Raw genomic sequence first — 19,577 nt, forward strand, 5'->3', positions numbered from 1 at the left:
AAATCCCATTTCCTTTACCCTTTTTAATAGTCATGTTAATAACATTTACACTTGTACAGCTGTTTTAGTCTCCAGAGTGCTTTAGAAGCATTCCCAATAGCACCTGGGAGAGACATATCATCCCATCTTACAAGTGGGGAAAAATCGGGGACACAGAGCCTGACATGTTTCAGGCAAGTCACTTAATACTGAGAAAACTCTCAGGAGTCCTGCTAGAAGCTGCAGTTACACAATAATGCTGAATTTACTACATTTACTTTTCCATGACAATACTGTGATGCCACAAACACAGGATAATGACACCACAGCAGGCTCAAGTTCAAGGAGAGGAAGAACTGGGTTACAGCCATGCATATATTTTATTCCCATGCAGAGAGCCAACAACCACCAAATCCAACATGCAAATACAAGCTTTTGCAGCACTGAGTTCCAAATTTACGTACACCCAGAGACAACAGTAGCAAGGGCACGTCTAAATTTAAGTAACATTTAATAGGTTTTCAAAAAATGCAAATGGTTCAGTTCATAACCAGCATTTCCAAAAGTAAGTAAAAACCCATCACCGCTTCTAGAAGGGGAAAAAAGATGCAAACTAGTAAGTATCAGAGGGGTAGCCGTGTTAGTCTGGTTCTGTAAAAGCAGCAAAGAATTCTGTGGCACCTTATAGACTAACAGACGTTTTGCAGAATGAGCTTTCGTGGGTGAATACCCACTTCTTCGGATGCAAGTCTTGCATCCGAAGAAGTGGGTATTCACCCACGAAAGCTCATGCTGCAAAACGTCTGTTAGTCTATAAGGTGCCACAGAATTCTTTGCTGCTTTTGCAAACTAGTAAGACAGTCTTTAGGTTTTTCATAGTGGGGAAAAAAATATCACAGATACAGTGATTTTATCATTTGTCCATGATATGTCTTTGTATCTGTGATTTTAATAAACTTACCTTTCAGTAACGGCTCTTGCCTTGCGGAGCTAGGCCTGGCTCCCCGCTCCCCATCATGATGGAGGGGCTGCTAGGCCAAACCTGAGCATTGCTGCAACCCCATGCACCAGGTTACAGCACCCAGAAAGGGAAGCCAGGCAGGACAGGAGCTGCCGCTGCAGGGTGAGTGTCAGGCAGGCTTGTTCTCCATCCCCACCACCACCTCCTCACTTGGGGCCCCTCCTCCTTGTTTTTCATGGCATTATTATTATTATTTTTTTTTAATATAAAAAATCAAACCCATGTCTTTACTAAATTAAGCATGTCTGGTCTATGATTTTTGATAAAAAATGCTATGACATCTTCAGCACTAGTTATCATCTGAGATGTAATGTCCCCTCTGAAGTTTATATATTTCTGAAGTTTTTATCTAATGAGTTTTCACACAAGTAGGTATCACTCACGTGATTCTTTCAAGAAATTGCTTTAGGGAACAAATAATTAATGTAAGTTGTTCCTATCCCTAAGAGTATGATTATATTAAATGTTGAAAAATTAAAGATTTTTAGAAAACAACCTACTTAACGATATCAGAATTTTCCAAATAAAAACAAGGAACACTGCATCATCCTTTTCAAATGAATGTTATGCCATTGGAAGAAAATGGATTACCAGCACTAAAGATTAAAGTCTTATTTATCTATAGAACAGGTACAGCACAAATGAGCTTCCACTCTGCTTGGCAGGACCACTTCTAAGGACGAGAGGACAATTCAGTTTCTTAACTATTTAAACTATGCGTATTTGTGCTAACTTTTATAACTTTTTTTTTTATATCTATGAAGAATTGATAAAGACAAACTCACTTCACATAATCTGCCAAACAGCCTTCAGGTGGTAATGGCTTTTAGTCCCTTCTGACCTGTACCTAGCTGATCAGGTTATTAGTTTTCATCCTATTATCAACACACACAGCTATCAAGTTGCAAACACTCAAATGCAAATCATAATTAAACACGTACCTGGCTGTTCTTCCCGCTCTATGAATGTATGTATTTGCATCCTCTGGGCAATCAAACTGAATGACCCAGTTCACTGCAGGGAAATCTGTGGAGAAAGAGATTAAAGTTTTAACACATTGCAATATTTTATTTTGCAGTACTAACCCGAGAGAGCTATCATTCAGATCAATTTATAGACACTGCCTGTCAGCAATCTCTCTGAATTGAAAATTAATTGCATGTATCAGCATAGCATAAACAGCTATCCCTTTTGTCAAAGTGAACTTAAATTAATGGTGTCTTCATTTCCTAAGTAATGACAGTGCATTGAATGGAACATAATTTCACACCTGAGAAGGACAGACAGATGCTCTGTGTCTTACAGATAATAAAATGCCCTGGCATTAAATGATTAAGTAAGTGATTTGACCCACTTTTTATGTAGAATATCAATTTACTACACAATCAGAGCTTGAAATTAGCTGTGGTCAGCTGCTACTACCCTATCTGTCCAAGTATTAAAACATCATTATCTATTTCAATGACAGCAAGGAGGAGGTTGCTAGGTAAGACTGAACAGTCCACGTTGAGAGGCAATCATAATTAAAAGGAAGAAAGTTTCAAACTTAATGGGCATTCCAGGCTAACAGAAGCAAAACTCTGTTGCACTGTGTAGAATCAATATTTACTATTTGATTATGACTATGGTCATAGGATAGGCAACAATTATCCACACAACTGTTTCTAAACAGACGCAGCCAAATACATTTCCTTAGGAGTGAGAACCAAACAGTATGGAAAGTAGAGATTGAGTCCTATATGCTCTGTCTCCTTCTAATTTAGAGTATTTCCCTCTTCTAATCTGTTGGAGACAAGATGATATTTTGGGCCAGTGAAATTTTGCTGCTGAAATGTTTGAACCCAACTTCCAATGCCAGACAAGTGCAAGTGAGTTCTTGAAAGCACTTTGATCAATTACACCTAATCACTTTTAAGTTATTAAGTATGAAAAAAAAAATATTGTAAGATACAAAATCGCCATGAGAAAACAAAGGAAGAGCTAATACACTTTCCTTCTAACAAAAACCAGTCAAAGAAAAGCAAGACCTACACAAAACTATTTCCAGCAATAGGAATTTTCTTGTTCTTGCCTCAGCTATTGTTTTCTCTCTTTAGAAGCAACGAAGGAAAGTTGATTTTTTCCCCACATTGACACATTTCAATTCAGAGGCAGGCATTACAAAAATCCTTCCAACTTCCTCTCATCAGCTACTGGTTGGCTGCTCACTTTATCTACTTTTTAGACTAACCCATGGGATGCAAGCAGCAGCAGAGTATTTAAAGCCTTTGAAAAATTCTTATCTATTTCCTGAACACAAGTTACTGAGTGCTGGAACAGCTGGACAGTCTATGGATTAGAGAGCCATACAGCTTCAATTCAACACATAAGTAATAAACAGAATTACAAGATTGTAAAACATCTGTTTCGAGCAAAGACAAATAGAAATAAACTAAGTACAGATTACTAAAGTGAGGCCCCATTAAAGATAAAGATTGCATTGAAGAGAAAGTATTTTAATTATTTTGCTTTTTGGATATAATGATTAGCTTTTAGATGAGGAGGCAACAAACTAAATATAAACTTATCGTGTTTTTAAAATGCTTCTTAAAGCCTGGATTCTTATAGGATGCACTGCTAAGGTATGAACAGGCTTGGAACACCACTCTATGGATATACTATTGCACTGAAGGTTACCTACCCAGCCCTCGAGCTGCAACATCTGTAGCAAAAAGCACTGCTGATTTCTTGCGAACAAAGTCGTTGTAGACCTCCATTCTTTTCATCTGTGGCTGTTTGCCATGGAGAGCCAGTAGAGGTATGCCAGGGCGGAGCCTACAGAACACTCTGAACAAATACTGAACCTGTTGGTCAACAAGTCAAAGAAGAAGTGAATGTGATAGTTCACTGTGATGGTGGTAGTTATCTACTAAGAAGTAAACATATTCTTAGTATTTAAAGCAAAATAGCTTTTCTCCACCCCAGAGATGGGATGGGACCTGATTATGTGAGTGGAGAGAGGTTATCACCCCTCCCCCCAAATACTGAGACAGGAAGCTAGTTGTGTAAGATGCCATACTCCGCAGAACAGGAAGCAATGCCTAGTGAGTGTGTGCCAGGTACTGCAGAGTGCTGGAGGGTGAGCAGGAGAGATATGGTGTTGCACCTTGGCGAGTCAGAAGCGAATGGGCTAAACTAGATCTCACCAGTAGTGCCGCTCTCACAGGCACTTCAGTGCACATGTACAGATACCAGGATTGCAATCAGGGTAAATCCACTACAGCCTAATTTTAATATTTCCACCTAGTGCACTTTCACCAAGACATCTGTTACCTGTTTATTATGGTGCACACGAATGTGTGATTTTTTTTTTTTTAAGTGCCAAGAATTTTGTTTTAACTAGTAGTTAAGGAAACTATATACATTCCCTTACTCAATAATAGAAACAGTATTTCTATAAAAAAAAATTATCTATATCTTCTCTCCACATTGAAGTCAGCAATATGGCAACATGGATATTCAAACCTTCCTGTATCAGTGAGATAGCAGAAATGGATTTTTACAACCCCTTTAAAAGATTTGAAAAACAAATACATCCATGAAGCCTTTCAAATAACGTAATCTGTAAGGCTGCTATTTAAGCAGTCAGAAATTATTAAATATCTATGGCATCATGGTGCAAACACTTAAACACCAGTACGTCAATGGACTGCTTGCGAGAGTAAAATTACTTTCAGAAGTAAGTGTTTGCAGGATCAAGTCATATGACCATAAAGAAAGTCTTTCCATACTCTCAACTGCCCCCTCTTCCTTGATACCACACAATTATTCATATCTCCAGCTTTTAAAAAGTCACCCCTTTACACACTATGCAAATAAAGTACAAAATGTCCCACACCAGTTAAAAATACAACCAGCTCTTACTGAAAACTTTCACCATCTATTTTTTAAAACACATGTCAATTTTTGCACTCTCATTTTACCACTGAAGTCCCTCTTGCAGATTTCAAAGTCATTAGTTTCACTCCCTCATACCCAATTATATCCAAAAAGAGTATCTATTAGAAGAGATAAATATGAGCTGTACCTCTTTACAACTTGCATAAAACACAATGCTCTTCTTATTCAGGTGACTTCTCAGGAAGGAATACAACATGTTTATTTTTTGCTGCAGCCCACAAACAATATAATTCTGGTTCAAAGTTGCTGGGGTACTGAAAACCAAAGGTCAAGTTAGACACTTCTCATATCATTTACCAGAAGAGCCACACACAGAGTTCCTACAGACCTGCCACTCCGTTTTCATCAGCGAGGAGTTAAATTTAAAAAGTTTCACTGCCTCCATATTAATTATGCTGAGAATTTCTTCCCTATTTTCAGAAGCATGCCTGGAAGCGCCAATGAAAGGTTCATGCTTTTTGAAGACTTATGAATTTTCTTATTAATAGTGTCACAATTTTTTAAGTGACTTTTTAGATCCAGTTGACTATTAAGCCAAAAAATGCCTGTGTCTAAATAGTGACATTCAAACTGTCTTGACCTAAAATACAAATCCTTTTTTTTTTAAGTCCTATTAAAGCATCATTTGTGCTTAAGGCAACGTCAAAGCAGAGTCTAAATGTACAAGAAAATGCATTTTTAACTGACTGCACTAGTTACCTGACATGCAGAGTCTCTCTGTAAAAGTCTAAATTGTCATCTTAAATCACTTTCACGTTCTTTAAACAACAAAAGAGAATAGCCCATGAAAGATCAGTTCTTAACATATATCAGGGTAGAGGTGTAACGCTGTCATCGGGAGCCAAAAAAATCTTACCGTGTTATAGGTGAAACCACGTTATATCAAACATGCTTGGATCAGCCAGAGCGCGCAGCCCCGTCCCCGCCCCGGAGCGCTACTTTACCGCGTTATATCCGAATTAGTGTTATGTTGGGTCGAGGTGTACTTTAAAATGCTGCTTTGATGCTCTCTACCTCCCACCCCAGCTAACTTGAAGGTGCCATTTGTGAGGATGAAACTGCAATACTCTGCTCTGATTTTTATTCAGCTAGTAGTGCTCTAAGTTATGCTACAGTAGTTGCCATTTTGTAAATCTCTTGCAGGAAATTGTTTTTCTCTAACTGATGAAATACCATGTGCCAAGGTCATAATTCTAAAACAAAACAAATATTTTCCTTTTTTTTTTTTTTTGCTTCATCTTGTCGTCTAATTGCGTCTACTCAAATATTTCTAAAGCTCTCATGAGGCAGCTTTATAATAAAGACATTCCCTTCTCAACAGGGAAATGCAATTGAGTGTACTAATAGCTACACTAGCCCTCAAGCTAAGGTAGCTATATATTTAGCTAGGTCTTTTTATCTTTTTACACCAAGCAAAAAGAGGATTAACAATGTAAATTGTGTTTCTAACGTTTCCAATTATTCAGGATCCATTTTTTTAGGTAATACTATCACAAGTGTATGCAAACAATGGATTGAGAAGTTGGTTAGAGTATTGGAGCAGTGAGCTCAGTCAGAACTTTGGCAGAGTGGAGAACAGAACCCATGTGTGATCTTAGAAAAGTCATTACTTCAGTATGCTTTGTTCTCTCCTCCATCCGTACGTTAAGTAGGCAAGTACTTTTATATCACACGGGAGCAGATAGATTTAATCATTCAAGCTGGTCAGAATTTTTTTGTTGGAACAGTTACCATGGGAAAATGCCATTTCAACTAAACCAGATTTTTTTCAAAACATTCTATTAATTTTGCTGCAAAAAAAGTTTTTCTTCTTGGAAATTTTCAAAATTTCATTTCAGAACAAAGTTTTAGTTTCAAAATTAATTTGAAAGGTTATTTCATTTGTATTTTTACATTATTTCATGATGGCAGTGGTAATATTGCTTATGTCATATGTCAAGTCTCGTCATAGGATGCACTACTACTATTATAGACAGGTCATTATGACAAAACAGTCAAAAGTCTATTTTTTTTTTCTTTTTTTAAAACATTAAGGGCAGCTGGCTACATAGAGATTGAAACATTTTCTCTTATTTTCTAAATAAAAGTCTCCCATTTTTGTTCTAATATAACAGTTTGGCACTAACATTATTAACACAAAAATAAGCAACACTCAGAGTACTAATTCTAAGAGCAGCAATTTTCAATAATCTTGTTTTAGTCTGGAATCATTTTTCTAGGATATTGAAAAATAGCTGGTCCTCTAATTTGTATAGCGAGTGCTTATCTTATTGTCTAGATCCAGGTGTCAAACTGTTTCATAACAACACAGACAAGAGACTAATCTAGAAAAGTATCAGAGGGGTAGCCGTGTTAGTCTGGATCTATAAAAGCAGCAAAGAGTCTTGTGGCACCTTATAGACTAACAGACGTTTTGGAGCATGAGCTTTCGTGGGTGAATACCCACTTGCATCCGACGAAGTGGGTATTCACCCACAAAAGCTCATGCTCCAAAACGTCTGTTAGTCTATAAAGTGCCACAAGACTCTTTGCTGCTTAATCTAGAAAACAAGATGTTCCAATCTGTACTGAGTACCAGCCGCCCTTAATGTTTTTGCAAACATAATATAAAAATGAAAAAATAATTTTAAAAATGAAGATTGTTTTAGAATTTCCATTTCATGGAAAATTTGAAAATATTTGTTTTCATTCCAATTCAGAACAAAACCAAATTCTGAAATTTCATAATTTCCCATGAAACAGAAATTCTGAATTTCTAACACTGCATTAAACATTTATGTTTGTAAAGTCATTTGAAATCCTCAGAGAAAACAGCCTACAGAAGTGCAAGGTTTTATTGTATTAAATAGTATTATCTCCACTTGGGTTTGCTCAGCTTTCCCCCACCCTCCTGACTATAAATGCCACTGAAGACAACATGAACCCTTTTGTATCTAGTTATATCTAAAAAGTCAGATCAAAGGCACCTTGGTGAAAATTATAAGTGAACCATGACTGCCAATGTAATACACTTCAGCAGCTTACTTTCAAAATAAAACATCAAGAACCAGTGTTTGAGTGGAGCAGGAGGGGTTTAACATGGAAATATGACAACATCCCACTTCCCAGAGCTGCTGGGAAAAAAGTTGAGAAAAGTGCAGCTATCATCACTTTCTTTCTCCAGCACAAACACCAAGACAAATCACCACCACTTACCTGAATTTTGCTTTTTCATGAACCCAAACATATTCTGGATCTTTTAAACTCAGTCGTGCAAGATCCTTCACTGATTTGGTTTGTGTCGCTGAAAAAAGCAATGTCTGGCGTTTCTTAGGAAGGTTTTCTATAATCGCATTCATAGTATCAGCGAAGCCCATGTCCAAGATTCTATCAGCTTCATCAAGAACTAGAATGAGGAAACAGGTTTAGAAGAACTAGATTTTTAAATTCTTTTCAATTCTAACCTTGAGATAAAAAAATCTCAATTTGAAGTGTCTGTACCTGCAAAACTATGTTAACAGTAACAAAAGACACTTAGACCAGGAATTACATAAACTACATCTTTCACTCATTTTTCTTTACATTACGTCATTCAATGTAGAAATGCTACTATAAAAGTCCTCAACTTCTCCCATAATCCATGAACTACAGCTCTCAATTTCATATGCAGAAGATCAGGGTTTCAAGCAACTAATCCACCAGTTTACATGTGGATTGCTTCTCAACAAAGGAGGACCCGTTACTGAAATAAAGAAAACTGGACATAAGGTGAAATTGAGGTTGAGTATCCAGGGAAATCAATTCACCCCTGCCTCTAGCTGCCATAAACACATACAGAGTTGGGGGTCCAAAGACTAAGGCAAGGGTCAATGCTAATTGCAGTTTTGCGACGGTCAGTCTCTTATTTGTCCAGTATGAACCGTATTTACTATAGTGAGCTTAATATTGGGTATTTTGTGAGTTATGTTACAGGTCAAGTAACTGACTGCAAAAAGGAGCTCTCTCTGCTAGCAGGGTAACGAATTCTCCCGTCACCAACAGCTTCCAAAAGCAATCAAGAAAATAATGAAACTAAGTTCCCCAAGCCAGTGCTGCAGATCACATGTTAAGCCTTAGAAGCAGGCAAACCTTCTAGTAAACTGAAATCAGGTGAATCCAGGTAAATGCTACAGTAGAAAAAGAAACAAGAGGCCAACAAAAAAAATATGAGAGAAATTAATCTGGGTTGAATCTTGAAGAAATAAGGTTTCTGGAGACTGACTAAAAGAGCATACCCAACTTAAACTGAATTGGGTGGGCCATTAGTCATCACTTCAGGTGACCAGGATAGCTACACCCAGAAAGGAAAGGAAGAAGGGGCAGACACATTTCTGGGATGGATCAAAGCTAGAAGTACAAGTCTGAAAACTACGTCAAGAACAGAACAGTGCTGCAGGGGAGCTGGCTGAGGTCAGTGTTGACCAAGGAATACCTAGAAGATACCATGGGGTGCCAGGCTTGCTTTTAGATTCTGTGCTAGCCCTGCTACCCGTGATTACTACTGAGGTCAAGCAGCTATGCTAGAGGGAGCTGGGCTCAATAGCTACCTAGGGTGGGTAAGAAAAAAGGCTCTCTGTACACAGCTGAAAATCCCTTGCATTTCATCTGGGCTCTGTTGACTAAGAAGTAGCCAAGGAGCAGCAGCACAGGAGCTAGCCAACAGAGCTGTAAACAGGAGAGTCTGAGTGGGAGTTTGGGGGTGGGTGGTAGTGCTCTGGTTTTGTTTTGCTGTTTGGGGGTTTGTTTTGTTTTGTTTTCCTTGACAGGACTTTAGGCAGGAAGGCTATGACAGATAGAGGCAGCAATGGTAGTAACCCGAAGAATGGAAGAAAGAATGAAGATGCCTGGATGTGGAAACTGCGACATGTACGTGATCCTGTAACGGGTACCTGAAAAGAGTTTCGTTTGTAATGAAGTGCCCACCTGATAGAGCTGATGGAAGGGAAGATCTGAGATTTGGAGATGCAGCTGGAAACTCCGTTAGAGTTCCAAAGGGGATTCAAGCAGATGATGGAGAGAAGGAGAGGGGGGCTGAAGGGAAAAGTCAAGATTCATAGAAGTAAGCTGGACTAAAGAACTCTGAGGGGAAACTGCTGGGTGAGGAAAGTGACCAGTGGAAGCAGGTGACTACAAGGCAAACGAAAAGAAAAGCTGATGAAGGAACTCAGGAACAGGTTTACTGAAGTTGGAAAATGAAGAAGGGGCACAGCAGGCTGTAACTGAAGGAGGGAGGGTGGGGAAGAATAGAAGAGTAGCTAGTGTAAGAAGAGGGGAAGAGCCAATGGAGATGCCCAGAGTTCACAGCCCCAGGAGGATTCAGTATGCCTCACAGAAGATTGCAAAGGAGAATAGAAGACAAGAGCACTTGCAGCCAGAAAGAAGGCCAGAGAATCACAACTAATCAGCAGGAAAAGGCAGTTCTATGTGATTGGTGATTTCTTACTAAGGAGAACAGATAGGCCTGTCACCAGAGCTGATCCGGAGAATAGAAGGGTGTGCCATCTGCCAGGAGCTGAGATACCAGATGAAGATCAGAGAGTGAAGAGGATCCTAATGGGAGTAGGAAAGAATCTTATTTGTTCCCATGTGAAGGACAATGACACAGCTAGATTCTCACTAACATATCAAAGAAGACTGTGCCAGGCTGGGGAAGACACTTAAGGAAATGGAGGCTCAGGTGATCTTCAGTGGGATCCCTAGAGGAGGAGAACAAAGGTGAGACAAGATGATGATGATCAACAGATGGCTCAGGCAGTGGTGCTATAAGGGGGGCTTTGAAATGTTTGACCACTGGAAGGCATTCATGGACAGAGGACTGTGTTCATGGGATAGACTCCACCTAAATAGGGAAGGAAATAGATGTCTGGAATGGAGATTGGCATAACTGATTAAATGAGCTTTAAACTAGAATCTCGGGGGAGATGCTCATGTAACCTACACGCCTGATTCTAACATTGAGCGGGAGTAAAATCAAGAAAGAAAGGATACAGCAATGGAGAAAGGAACAGCAGTGGGTAGGAGAATGGACTTTAAGAGAAAAGATAGCTTCATTAGTATTGGCACTAACACATCAGGCGATAACGGTAGTAGAATGACTGTACCCAAATTGGGTGAGGAATCTGGGTGAAGCCAAGTGGCACAACTAAGAGGTTTGTACATCAGTGCAAGAAGCCTGGGTAACAAAATGGAGGAACCAGATCCACTGATGCAGGAAGTGAAACCAGATATTATAGGGATAATAGAAACATGGTGGAATAGTAGTTATGACTGGAGCATTGGTATTGAAGGCTATGTGCTGTTGAGGAAAGAAAGAAATAAAGGCAAAGGTGGTACAGTAGCGTTGTATATTAATGATGAAGTAGACTGTACAAAAAAAAAAAAGAGAAGTGATGGAATGGCTAACACAGTCTGTTTGGGTCAAAATCACTTTGGGGAAGAAAGCTACTAGAGATTCCCTGGGGATAGTGTTTGGTCTGCTACAGACACCTAGAATCTGATTTGGATATGGCTAGAGACCTCTCTAATGTTTTTAATGCAATAAATACTACTGGGAACTATGTGATTATGGGAGACTTTAATTTCCCAGTTATAGACTGGAAGACAACTGCTACTAATTATAGTAGGGCCCAGATTTTCCTGGGTGTGAGATCTGACAGATTTCTTCAGCGAATAGTCACTGAACAAACAACAGGTGATGTCATTTTAGATTTGGAATTGGTTAGTAGTGAGGACCTCAAAGAAGAGCTGGTTGTAGGGGACAACCTTGGTTCGAGTGATCATGAGCTAATTCAGTATAAAACTAAATGGAAGGATAAACAAAAATAGATCTGCAGCTAGGGTCCTTGATTTGAAAAGGGAAAACTTTAAAAAATTGAGAATTAGTTAGGGAAGTGGACTGAACTGAAGAACTCAAGAATCTGAACATGGAGGAGACTTGGAAGTCAAAGTTGCAGAAACTAGCCGAAGCCTGCATTCCTAGCAAGGGGGAAAAATTCACAGGGAAGGGTTTCAGACCAAATATCTCAAAGAAGGTGATTAAAAGAAAGCAGAGATCCTACAAGCAATGGAAGATGGGATGGATCATCAAGGAAAGCTACCTCTTGGAGGTCAGAAAGTGCAGGGATAAAGTGAGAACTGCTAAAATCCAAGCAGAGTTGGACCTTGCAAAGGGAATTAAAACCAATAGTAAAATGTTCTATAGCACTAAAAAGAAAAAGAAAACAAGGAAAGAAGTGGGACCGCTAAGCACTGAGGATAAGGTGGAGATTAAAAAATAATCTAGGCATGGTCCAACACCTAAACAAATCATTAGCCCTATTAAAAACTGAGGCAAAGTAAGAGTCATGGGATAGTGGCAGGGAGGCTAATTGCAACAAGGATATGGAGGCAGAAATTATGACATCTGAGGTGGAAGCCAAACTCAGACAGCTTACTGAGGCTAAACTGGGAGGCCCAGATAATCTCCACCTGAGCATATTAAAATGAACTGGTACATGACACTGCAAACCCAATAGCAAGGATTTTTAATGAATCTGTAAACTCGCGGGTTGTACCTTATCTATGACTGCAGAATTGCTAATACAGTTCCTATTTTTAAGGGGGGAGGGGTGGAGGGGGAGAGTGATCCAGGAAACCACAGGCCTGTTAGTTTGACCTCAATTGTATTGTAGGTCTTGGAACAAATTCTGAAAGAGAAAGTAGTTAAGGTAAACAGTAATTGGAATAAAATACAACATCGTTTTACAAAAGGTAGATCACGCCAGACCAACCTGATCTCCTTCTTTGAGAAGATGAATGATTTTTTAGACAAGGGAAATACAGTAGATCTAATCCTCCTGGATTTCAGTAAGGCATTTGATACAGTTCCACGTGGGAAATTATTAGTTAAATTGGAGAAGATGGGAATTAATATAAGAATTGAAAGGTTGATAAGGAACTGGTTAAAGGGGAGACAACAACAGATGGCCAGAAAGGATTAAACAGCTCACAGGCTAATTGACCCAGATTCAATCTTTAGAGCAGTTCCCATTGGTCAGGAACAGCGAACTGCAGCCACTGGGAGCTGTGGGCAGCTGTGCCTATGGACGGTCAGTGTAAACAAACTGTCCCGCAGTCTGCCAGCATTCTCTACTTTTCTAACATATCTCTAAAGCTATCTGTAAATAGCAGTTTGGGCCATTCTATGTTAGATAAGCTAGAACTTTGAAATGCAAACCTGTCTTGTTAGAGAATTAGAGGTAATACTAACAGTATGTGTTTACTTATATCTTGTTAGATGTTAGCCATGTAAACAGACAGTTTCTGTCTATTACTATAGTTATTGATTCAGAAATCAAAAGGAAATATTAACATTTAGATAAATCTTGGGTGAAAAAATATCATGTTTATGTGTCTCTTTAAAGTTTATGATAAACTGCTTAATGGATAAGTTACCTTATCTTAATCCATGTAGTATTTACTGGTGATGTTTAGGAAACAGAAGGTTATTCAAAACCTATTGTTCTTCCAAGAACTCTGTGCTGCCCAGAAACTATATAAAAATTCTTGGGATCTGATCCTTTCATCTCATATCTGCTTGATGCTTTATGCAAGAGAAGCTTGAGTCGTAAGATTGAAATCTCCAGTCCCTCCTGGATCACCCTGGATATGAATGTTGGACTATAACATATGGACTAATTCTGAAAGAACTCCTTGCAACTACAAATCTCACCATCTCTACTATGAAACTGATCTCAGAACTGTACTCATGTCTGTATGTATACTGATCTTTTAACCAATACACACTTTTCTTTTTAATAAATTTTCAGTAATCCTCATCACATTTGACTGGGGTGTCTGGGTGGAAGCCCAAGGCTGGACTGCTATAAGGGAACTGTGCTTTGGCTTCTGGGTAACCAGTAAGGTATTGCAGAAGCTGTTTTGTGCTGGCTGGGTAAATCTAAGTACTGGAATATCCACCAGCTTTGGGGATTGTGACCTCGGTCACAGTGGCATAGTCTGGCTTGGATACACATTACCACGGGTTAATTGGGTTTTTGGATCAGAACCCCAGGCTTATAAAAAATTAATTTTGATATTGGAGCATTTAAAGGGTAAAAATCAGTTACAATGAGTCACCCACGGTCATATGAAGATCTTGACTGAAAAAGCCTTGAAGAATTGTGCTCAGAGAGGGGGCTGTCTTTTAAGAAAAAGGCCCCAGAGAAAGAACCAAAAAATCTGTTAATGGCCAGTGATCAGAGAGCCAGATCTCCGTCACCTGCCCCAGATCCACTCCCTGCAGAAGCAATTAGAATGCAATTGGAAGTGAGCAAGCAAAAATTAGAGCATGAACAGAAGCTGACAGATCTTTGATTATAAGGAAAAGGAAAAAATAGCTGATATGGAAAAAGAAACCCATTTAAGGCATATGGATCAGCTGGCTGCTGAGGAGAAGGCTCACCAGATGCAACAGCAATCTGCCAGACTTCAGATCGAAGTCTAGGAAGAGCAGAAAACGCTCCAACAGCCTGGAAACCCATCCCCTCATGACAACAAAAGCTGGGGAAGAATTTGTCCAATTTACAAAGATACTGAAGACAGAAAAATTTCTAGCTATCTTTGAATGTCTATGTGAAATTCACCATATCCCTGAGGTACAGCGTATGCCTGTCCTGCTGACCAGATTGACTGGGAAAGCTAGGCAAGTGTTCAATGAAATAGGAATGGATGAAGCTTTGAATTATGTAAAATATAAAAGATACTGTGTTAAAACATTTCAAGACTACCTCTGAAACGTATGGATTAAAGTTTAGAAATTTTAAAATGTCTAAAAATATTTCTTATGTGGAATGTGCTCATAAACAGTTAGGTTTTGTCAGGAAGTGGATTAATGGTGAGAAAGCTTTGGGGATTGTCTGCCCCACTCTTTGCAGTTTGCCCTAACTGAGTAACTTCAGTGTGGCCCCCCTGGCACCCTGGTCAAAAACTGGTTAAAGGGAGACTACGAACAGGTCATATTAAAAAGTGAACTCTCAGGCTGGAAAGAGGTTACTGGTGGTCAGTCTTAGGACCAATCTTATTTAACACTGTCATTCATGACCTTCGCACAAGAAGTGAATGACACAAAGTTGGGAGGTATCTCCAATACAGAGGAGGTCAGGAATATCATACAAGAAGATCAGGCTGACATTGAAAACTGAAGTAAAAGACATGGATGCAATTTAATATTGCAAAAGACAAGGTCATGAACTTAGGGACTAACAACAAGAATTTTTGTTATAAACTGGGGAGTTATCACTTGAAAGGAACAGAGGAGGAGAAAGACTTGGGTGTATTGATCACAGGATGCCTATGAGCTGCTAATATGATGTGGTCATGAAAAAGGCTAATGCAGTCCTAGAATGCATCAAGCGAGTTATTTCCAGTAGAGATATGGAAGCGTTAATACATTGGGAATACCGTGTGCAATTCTGATCTCCCATGTTTAAGAAATCTTAACTCAAACTGGAACAGATGCAGGGAAGGGTTACTAGGATGATCTAAGGAATAGAAAACCTACCTTATAAGAGAAGGCTCAAAGAGCTTGGCTTGTTTAGCCTAACCAAAAGAAGACTGAGGGGAGATATGATTGGTTTCTATAAATACATCAGAGGGATAAATACCAGAGGAGAGGAGTTATTTAATTTTAACACTAATGTTGACAAGAACAAAGAGATATAAACTGGCCATCAAAATAAGCTTAGGTTTGAAATTAGATGAAGGTTTCTATCAGAGGAGTGAAGCTCTGGAACTGCCTTTCAAGGCAGTGGGGACAAAAAAAACCCTAACTGGCTTCAAGACTGAGCTTGATAAGCTTATGGAGAGGATGGTATGATGAGGCCACCTACAATGGCACATAGCCAATCTGCAACTGCTAGTAGCGAATATCTTCAATGGCCAGTAATGGAACACTAGTTGGAGGGGGGTGGGGGGGCTCTGAGTTACTACAGAGAATTCTTTCCCAGGTGTCTGGCTGGTGGGTCTTGCCCACATGCTCAGGATCTAACTGACTGCCATATTTCAGTTTGGGAAGGAATTTTCCCCTAGGTCATATTGGCAGACACCCTGGGGGGTTTTTTGCCTCTCTCTGCAGCATGGGGAAGGGATCACTTATAGGGTTAAACTAGTGTAAACGGTGGATTCTCTGTAACTTGAAGTCTTTAAATTTGAGGACTTCTATAACCTTTGGATGAGTTACTGATCTATTAGAGTGGGTGGGTAAGGTTCTGTGGCCTGCAATATGCAGGAGGTCAGACTAGACGATCATGATGGTCCCTTCTGACCTTAAAGTCTATGAGTCTAAGTACATCATGACAGTGGAACACATAAGGAAGTTTTTTATTTATAGCTTTCAAACATTTTTAACTTACTCAACATTTGGAGATCAGATGCATGGAAGTATGAAGTTTCATCCATATGCTGTAGAAGCCGACCCGGTGTGCAAATAAGCATATTTACATGGTGGATTTTGTTGGCCTCTTTTTTCAGATCCTGAAATTAAATTAAAACAGTTTAGTTCAGATTACACACCTCTAAGATGACCCACCACCAAGCATACTCAAGCCATCTTAAACTGGCAATTACTAGCACCCACCCTATTTTCACTATTCTCCCCTAACTCCAGAGATTTGAGTGCCATCTCTGCAGCAAACCCAGATCTCTGATTTGAATAGAAAGTGTTTCAGAAAAACTTTTTAAAGTGAAAGGTAGTCCTGAAAGGTTTGGAAAGGGAGTGCTGTTCAGTCACCTTGCCTGGAAAGATGGAAGGCACAAGACTGAAGCTTCAAAAAACATAAGCAATAGAGCAGAGAAAAAATACTGGGAAACAGTGATGCAGAAGTTCCCAGTAATTCCTCTTCTACCATGACACAGGGGCTCCCAATAACTGCTAATATATCTGCTATCTCCCTGACAATTGTTCCTCTAAAGATAAAATTTGGTCTTTTGTACTTCCCATACAAAAAATTGAAAGTTTAAAGGAGAACAAACCTTTCCACCAATGATAAGGCCAGCTGAAAAGTCATGATTCTTCCCCACTTTACGCAGAACCTCAAAGGTCTGGTATGCCAGTTCCCTCGTAGGCGATATTATCAGAACTCCTAACCCATCTATCGATGTCCACTGCTGGCGATATAACTTTTCCAAAGCCTGAAAATTTACAGCTGTTTCATTTCAAAACCTATAATTTTTACTATATAATATGTAACCAAGGTAAGAAATAATTAAAAAGGCAGATAACACAAACTCAGCGCTTATTTATATCAATATACATGTTACACTTGGGAGGGCTACAGTTTAATTATACAGTCAAACATAAGAACATAAGAAAGGCCGTACCGGGTCAGACCAAAGGTCCATCTAGCCCAGTATCTGTCTACCGACAGTGGCCAATGCCAGGTGCCCCAGAGGGAGTGAACCTAACAGGCAATGATCAAGTGATCTCTCTCCTGTCATCCATCTCCATCCTCTGACGAACAGAGGCTAGGGACACCATTCTTACCCATCCTGGCTAATAGCCATTTATGGACTTAGCCACCATGAATTTATCCAGTCCCGTTTTAAACATTGTTATAGTCCTAGCCTTCACAACCTCCTCAGGTAAGGAGTTCCACAAGTTGACTGTGCGCTGCGTGAAGAACTTCCTTTTATTTGTTTTAAACCTGCTGCCTATTAATTTCATTTGGTGACCCCTAGTTCTTGTATTATGGGAATAAGTAAATAACTTTTCCTTATCCACTTTCTCAACATCACTCATGATTTTATATACCTCTATCATGTCCCCCCTTAGTCTTCTCTTTTCCAAGCTGAAGAGTCCTAGCCTCTTTAATCTTTCCTCGTATGGGACCCTCTCTAACCCCCTAATCATTTTAGTTGCCCTTTTCTGAACCTTTTCTAGTGCTAGAATATCTTTTTTCAGGTGAGGAGACCACATCTGTACACAGTATTCGAGATGTGGGCGTACCATGGATTTATATAAGGGCAATAATATATTCTCAGTCTTATTCTCTATCCCCTTTTTAATGATTCCTAACATCCTGTTTGCTTTTTTGACCGCCTCTGCACACTGCGTGGACATCTTCAGAGAACTATCCACGATGACGCCAAGATCTTTTTCCTGACTCATTGTAGCTAAATTAGCCCCCATCATGTTGTATGTATAGTTGGGGTTATTTTTTCCAATGTGCATTACTTTACATTTATCCACATTAAATTTCATTTGCCATTTTGTTGCCCAATCACTTAGTTTTGTGAGATCTTTTTGAAGTTCTTCACAGTCTGCTTTGGTCTTAACTATCTTGAGAAGTTTAGTATCATCTGCAAACTTTGCCACCTCACTGTTTACCCCTTTCTCCAGATCATTTATGAATAAATTGAATAGGATTGGTCCGAGGACTGACCCTTGGGGAACACCACTAGTTACTCCTCTCCATTCTGAGAATTTACCATTAATTCCTACCCTTTGTTCCCTGTCCTTTAACCAGTTCTCAATCCATGAAAGGACCTTCCCTTTTATACCATGACAGCTTAATTTACGTAAGAGCCTTTGGTGAGGGACCTTGTCAAAGGCTTTCTGGAAATCTAAGTACACTACGTCCACCGGATCACCCTTGTCCACATGTTTGTTGACCCCTTCAAAGAACTCTAATAGATTAGTAAGACACGATTTCCCTTTACAGAAACCATGTTGACTATTGCTCAAGAGTTTATGTTTTTCTATGTGTCTGACAATTTTATTCGTTACTATTGTTTCAACTTATTTGCCCGGTACCGACGTTAGACTTACCGGTCTGTAATTGCCGGGATCACTCCTAGAGCCCTTTTTAAATATTGGCGTTACATTAGCTATCTTCCAGTCATTGGGTACCGAAGCCGATTTAAAGGACAGGTTACAAACCTTAGTTAATAGTTCCGCAACTTCACATTTGAGTTCTTTCAGAACTCTTGGGTGAATGCCATCTGGTCCCGGTGACTTGTTAATGTTGAGTTTATCAATTAATTCCAAAACTTCCTCTAGTGACACTTCAATCTGTGACAGTTCCTCAGATTTGTCACCTACAAAAGCCAGCTCAGGTTTGGGAATCTCCCTAACATCCTCAGCCGTGAAGACTGAAGCAAAGAAACCATTTAGTTTCTCCGCAATGACTTTATCGTCTTTAAGCGCTCCTTTTGTATTTCGATCATCAAGGGGCCCCACTGGTTGTTTAGCAGGCTTCCTGCTTCTGATGTACTTAAAAAACATTTTGTTATTACCTTTGGAGTTTTGGGCTAGCCGTTCTTCAAACTCCTCTTTGGCTTTTCTTATTACACTCTTGCACTTAAGTGTGTTTGTGCTCCTTTCTATTTGCCTCACTAGGATTTGACTTCCACTTTTTAAAGGAAGTCTTTTTATCTCTCACTGCTTCTTTTACATGGTTGTTAAGCCACGGTGGCTCTTTTTTAGTTCTTTTACTGTTTTTCTTAATTTGGGGTATACATTGAAGTTGGGCCTCTATTATGGTGTCTTTAAAAAGGGGCCATGCAACTTGCAGGGATTTCACTTTAGTCACTGTACCTTTTAACTTTTGTTTAACTAACCCCCTCATTTTTGTATAGTTCCCCC

The 19,577-nt window shown here is 39.3% G+C and overlaps 1 protein-coding gene across 1 annotated transcript in view; it reads right to left on the minus strand.

The window, feature by feature from the left end:
* Positions 1 to 19,577, minus strand: part of DDX10 (DEAD-box helicase 10) — a 334,053-nt gene that overhangs the window by 304,657 nt on the left and 9,819 nt on the right. The window contains exons 4-9 of the mRNA XM_045018285.1: positions 16,967 to 17,125; positions 16,348 to 16,468; positions 8,135 to 8,324; positions 5,067 to 5,193; positions 3,681 to 3,843; positions 1,942 to 2,026 (exon numbers count right to left, since the gene is read on the minus strand). Of these exons, the coding sequence (XP_044874220.1) occupies positions 1,942 to 2,026; positions 3,681 to 3,843; positions 5,067 to 5,193; positions 8,135 to 8,324; positions 16,348 to 16,468; positions 16,967 to 17,125 (845 nt within the window). The remainder of the gene's footprint in view (positions 1 to 1,941; positions 2,027 to 3,680; positions 3,844 to 5,066; positions 5,194 to 8,134; positions 8,325 to 16,347; positions 16,469 to 16,966; positions 17,126 to 19,577) is intronic.

This window comes from Mauremys mutica, chromosome 1 (assembly GCF_020497125.1).
Source record: "Mauremys mutica isolate MM-2020 ecotype Southern chromosome 1, ASM2049712v1, whole genome shotgun sequence".
Taxonomy (NCBI): domain Eukaryota; kingdom Metazoa; phylum Chordata; order Testudines; family Geoemydidae; genus Mauremys; species Mauremys mutica.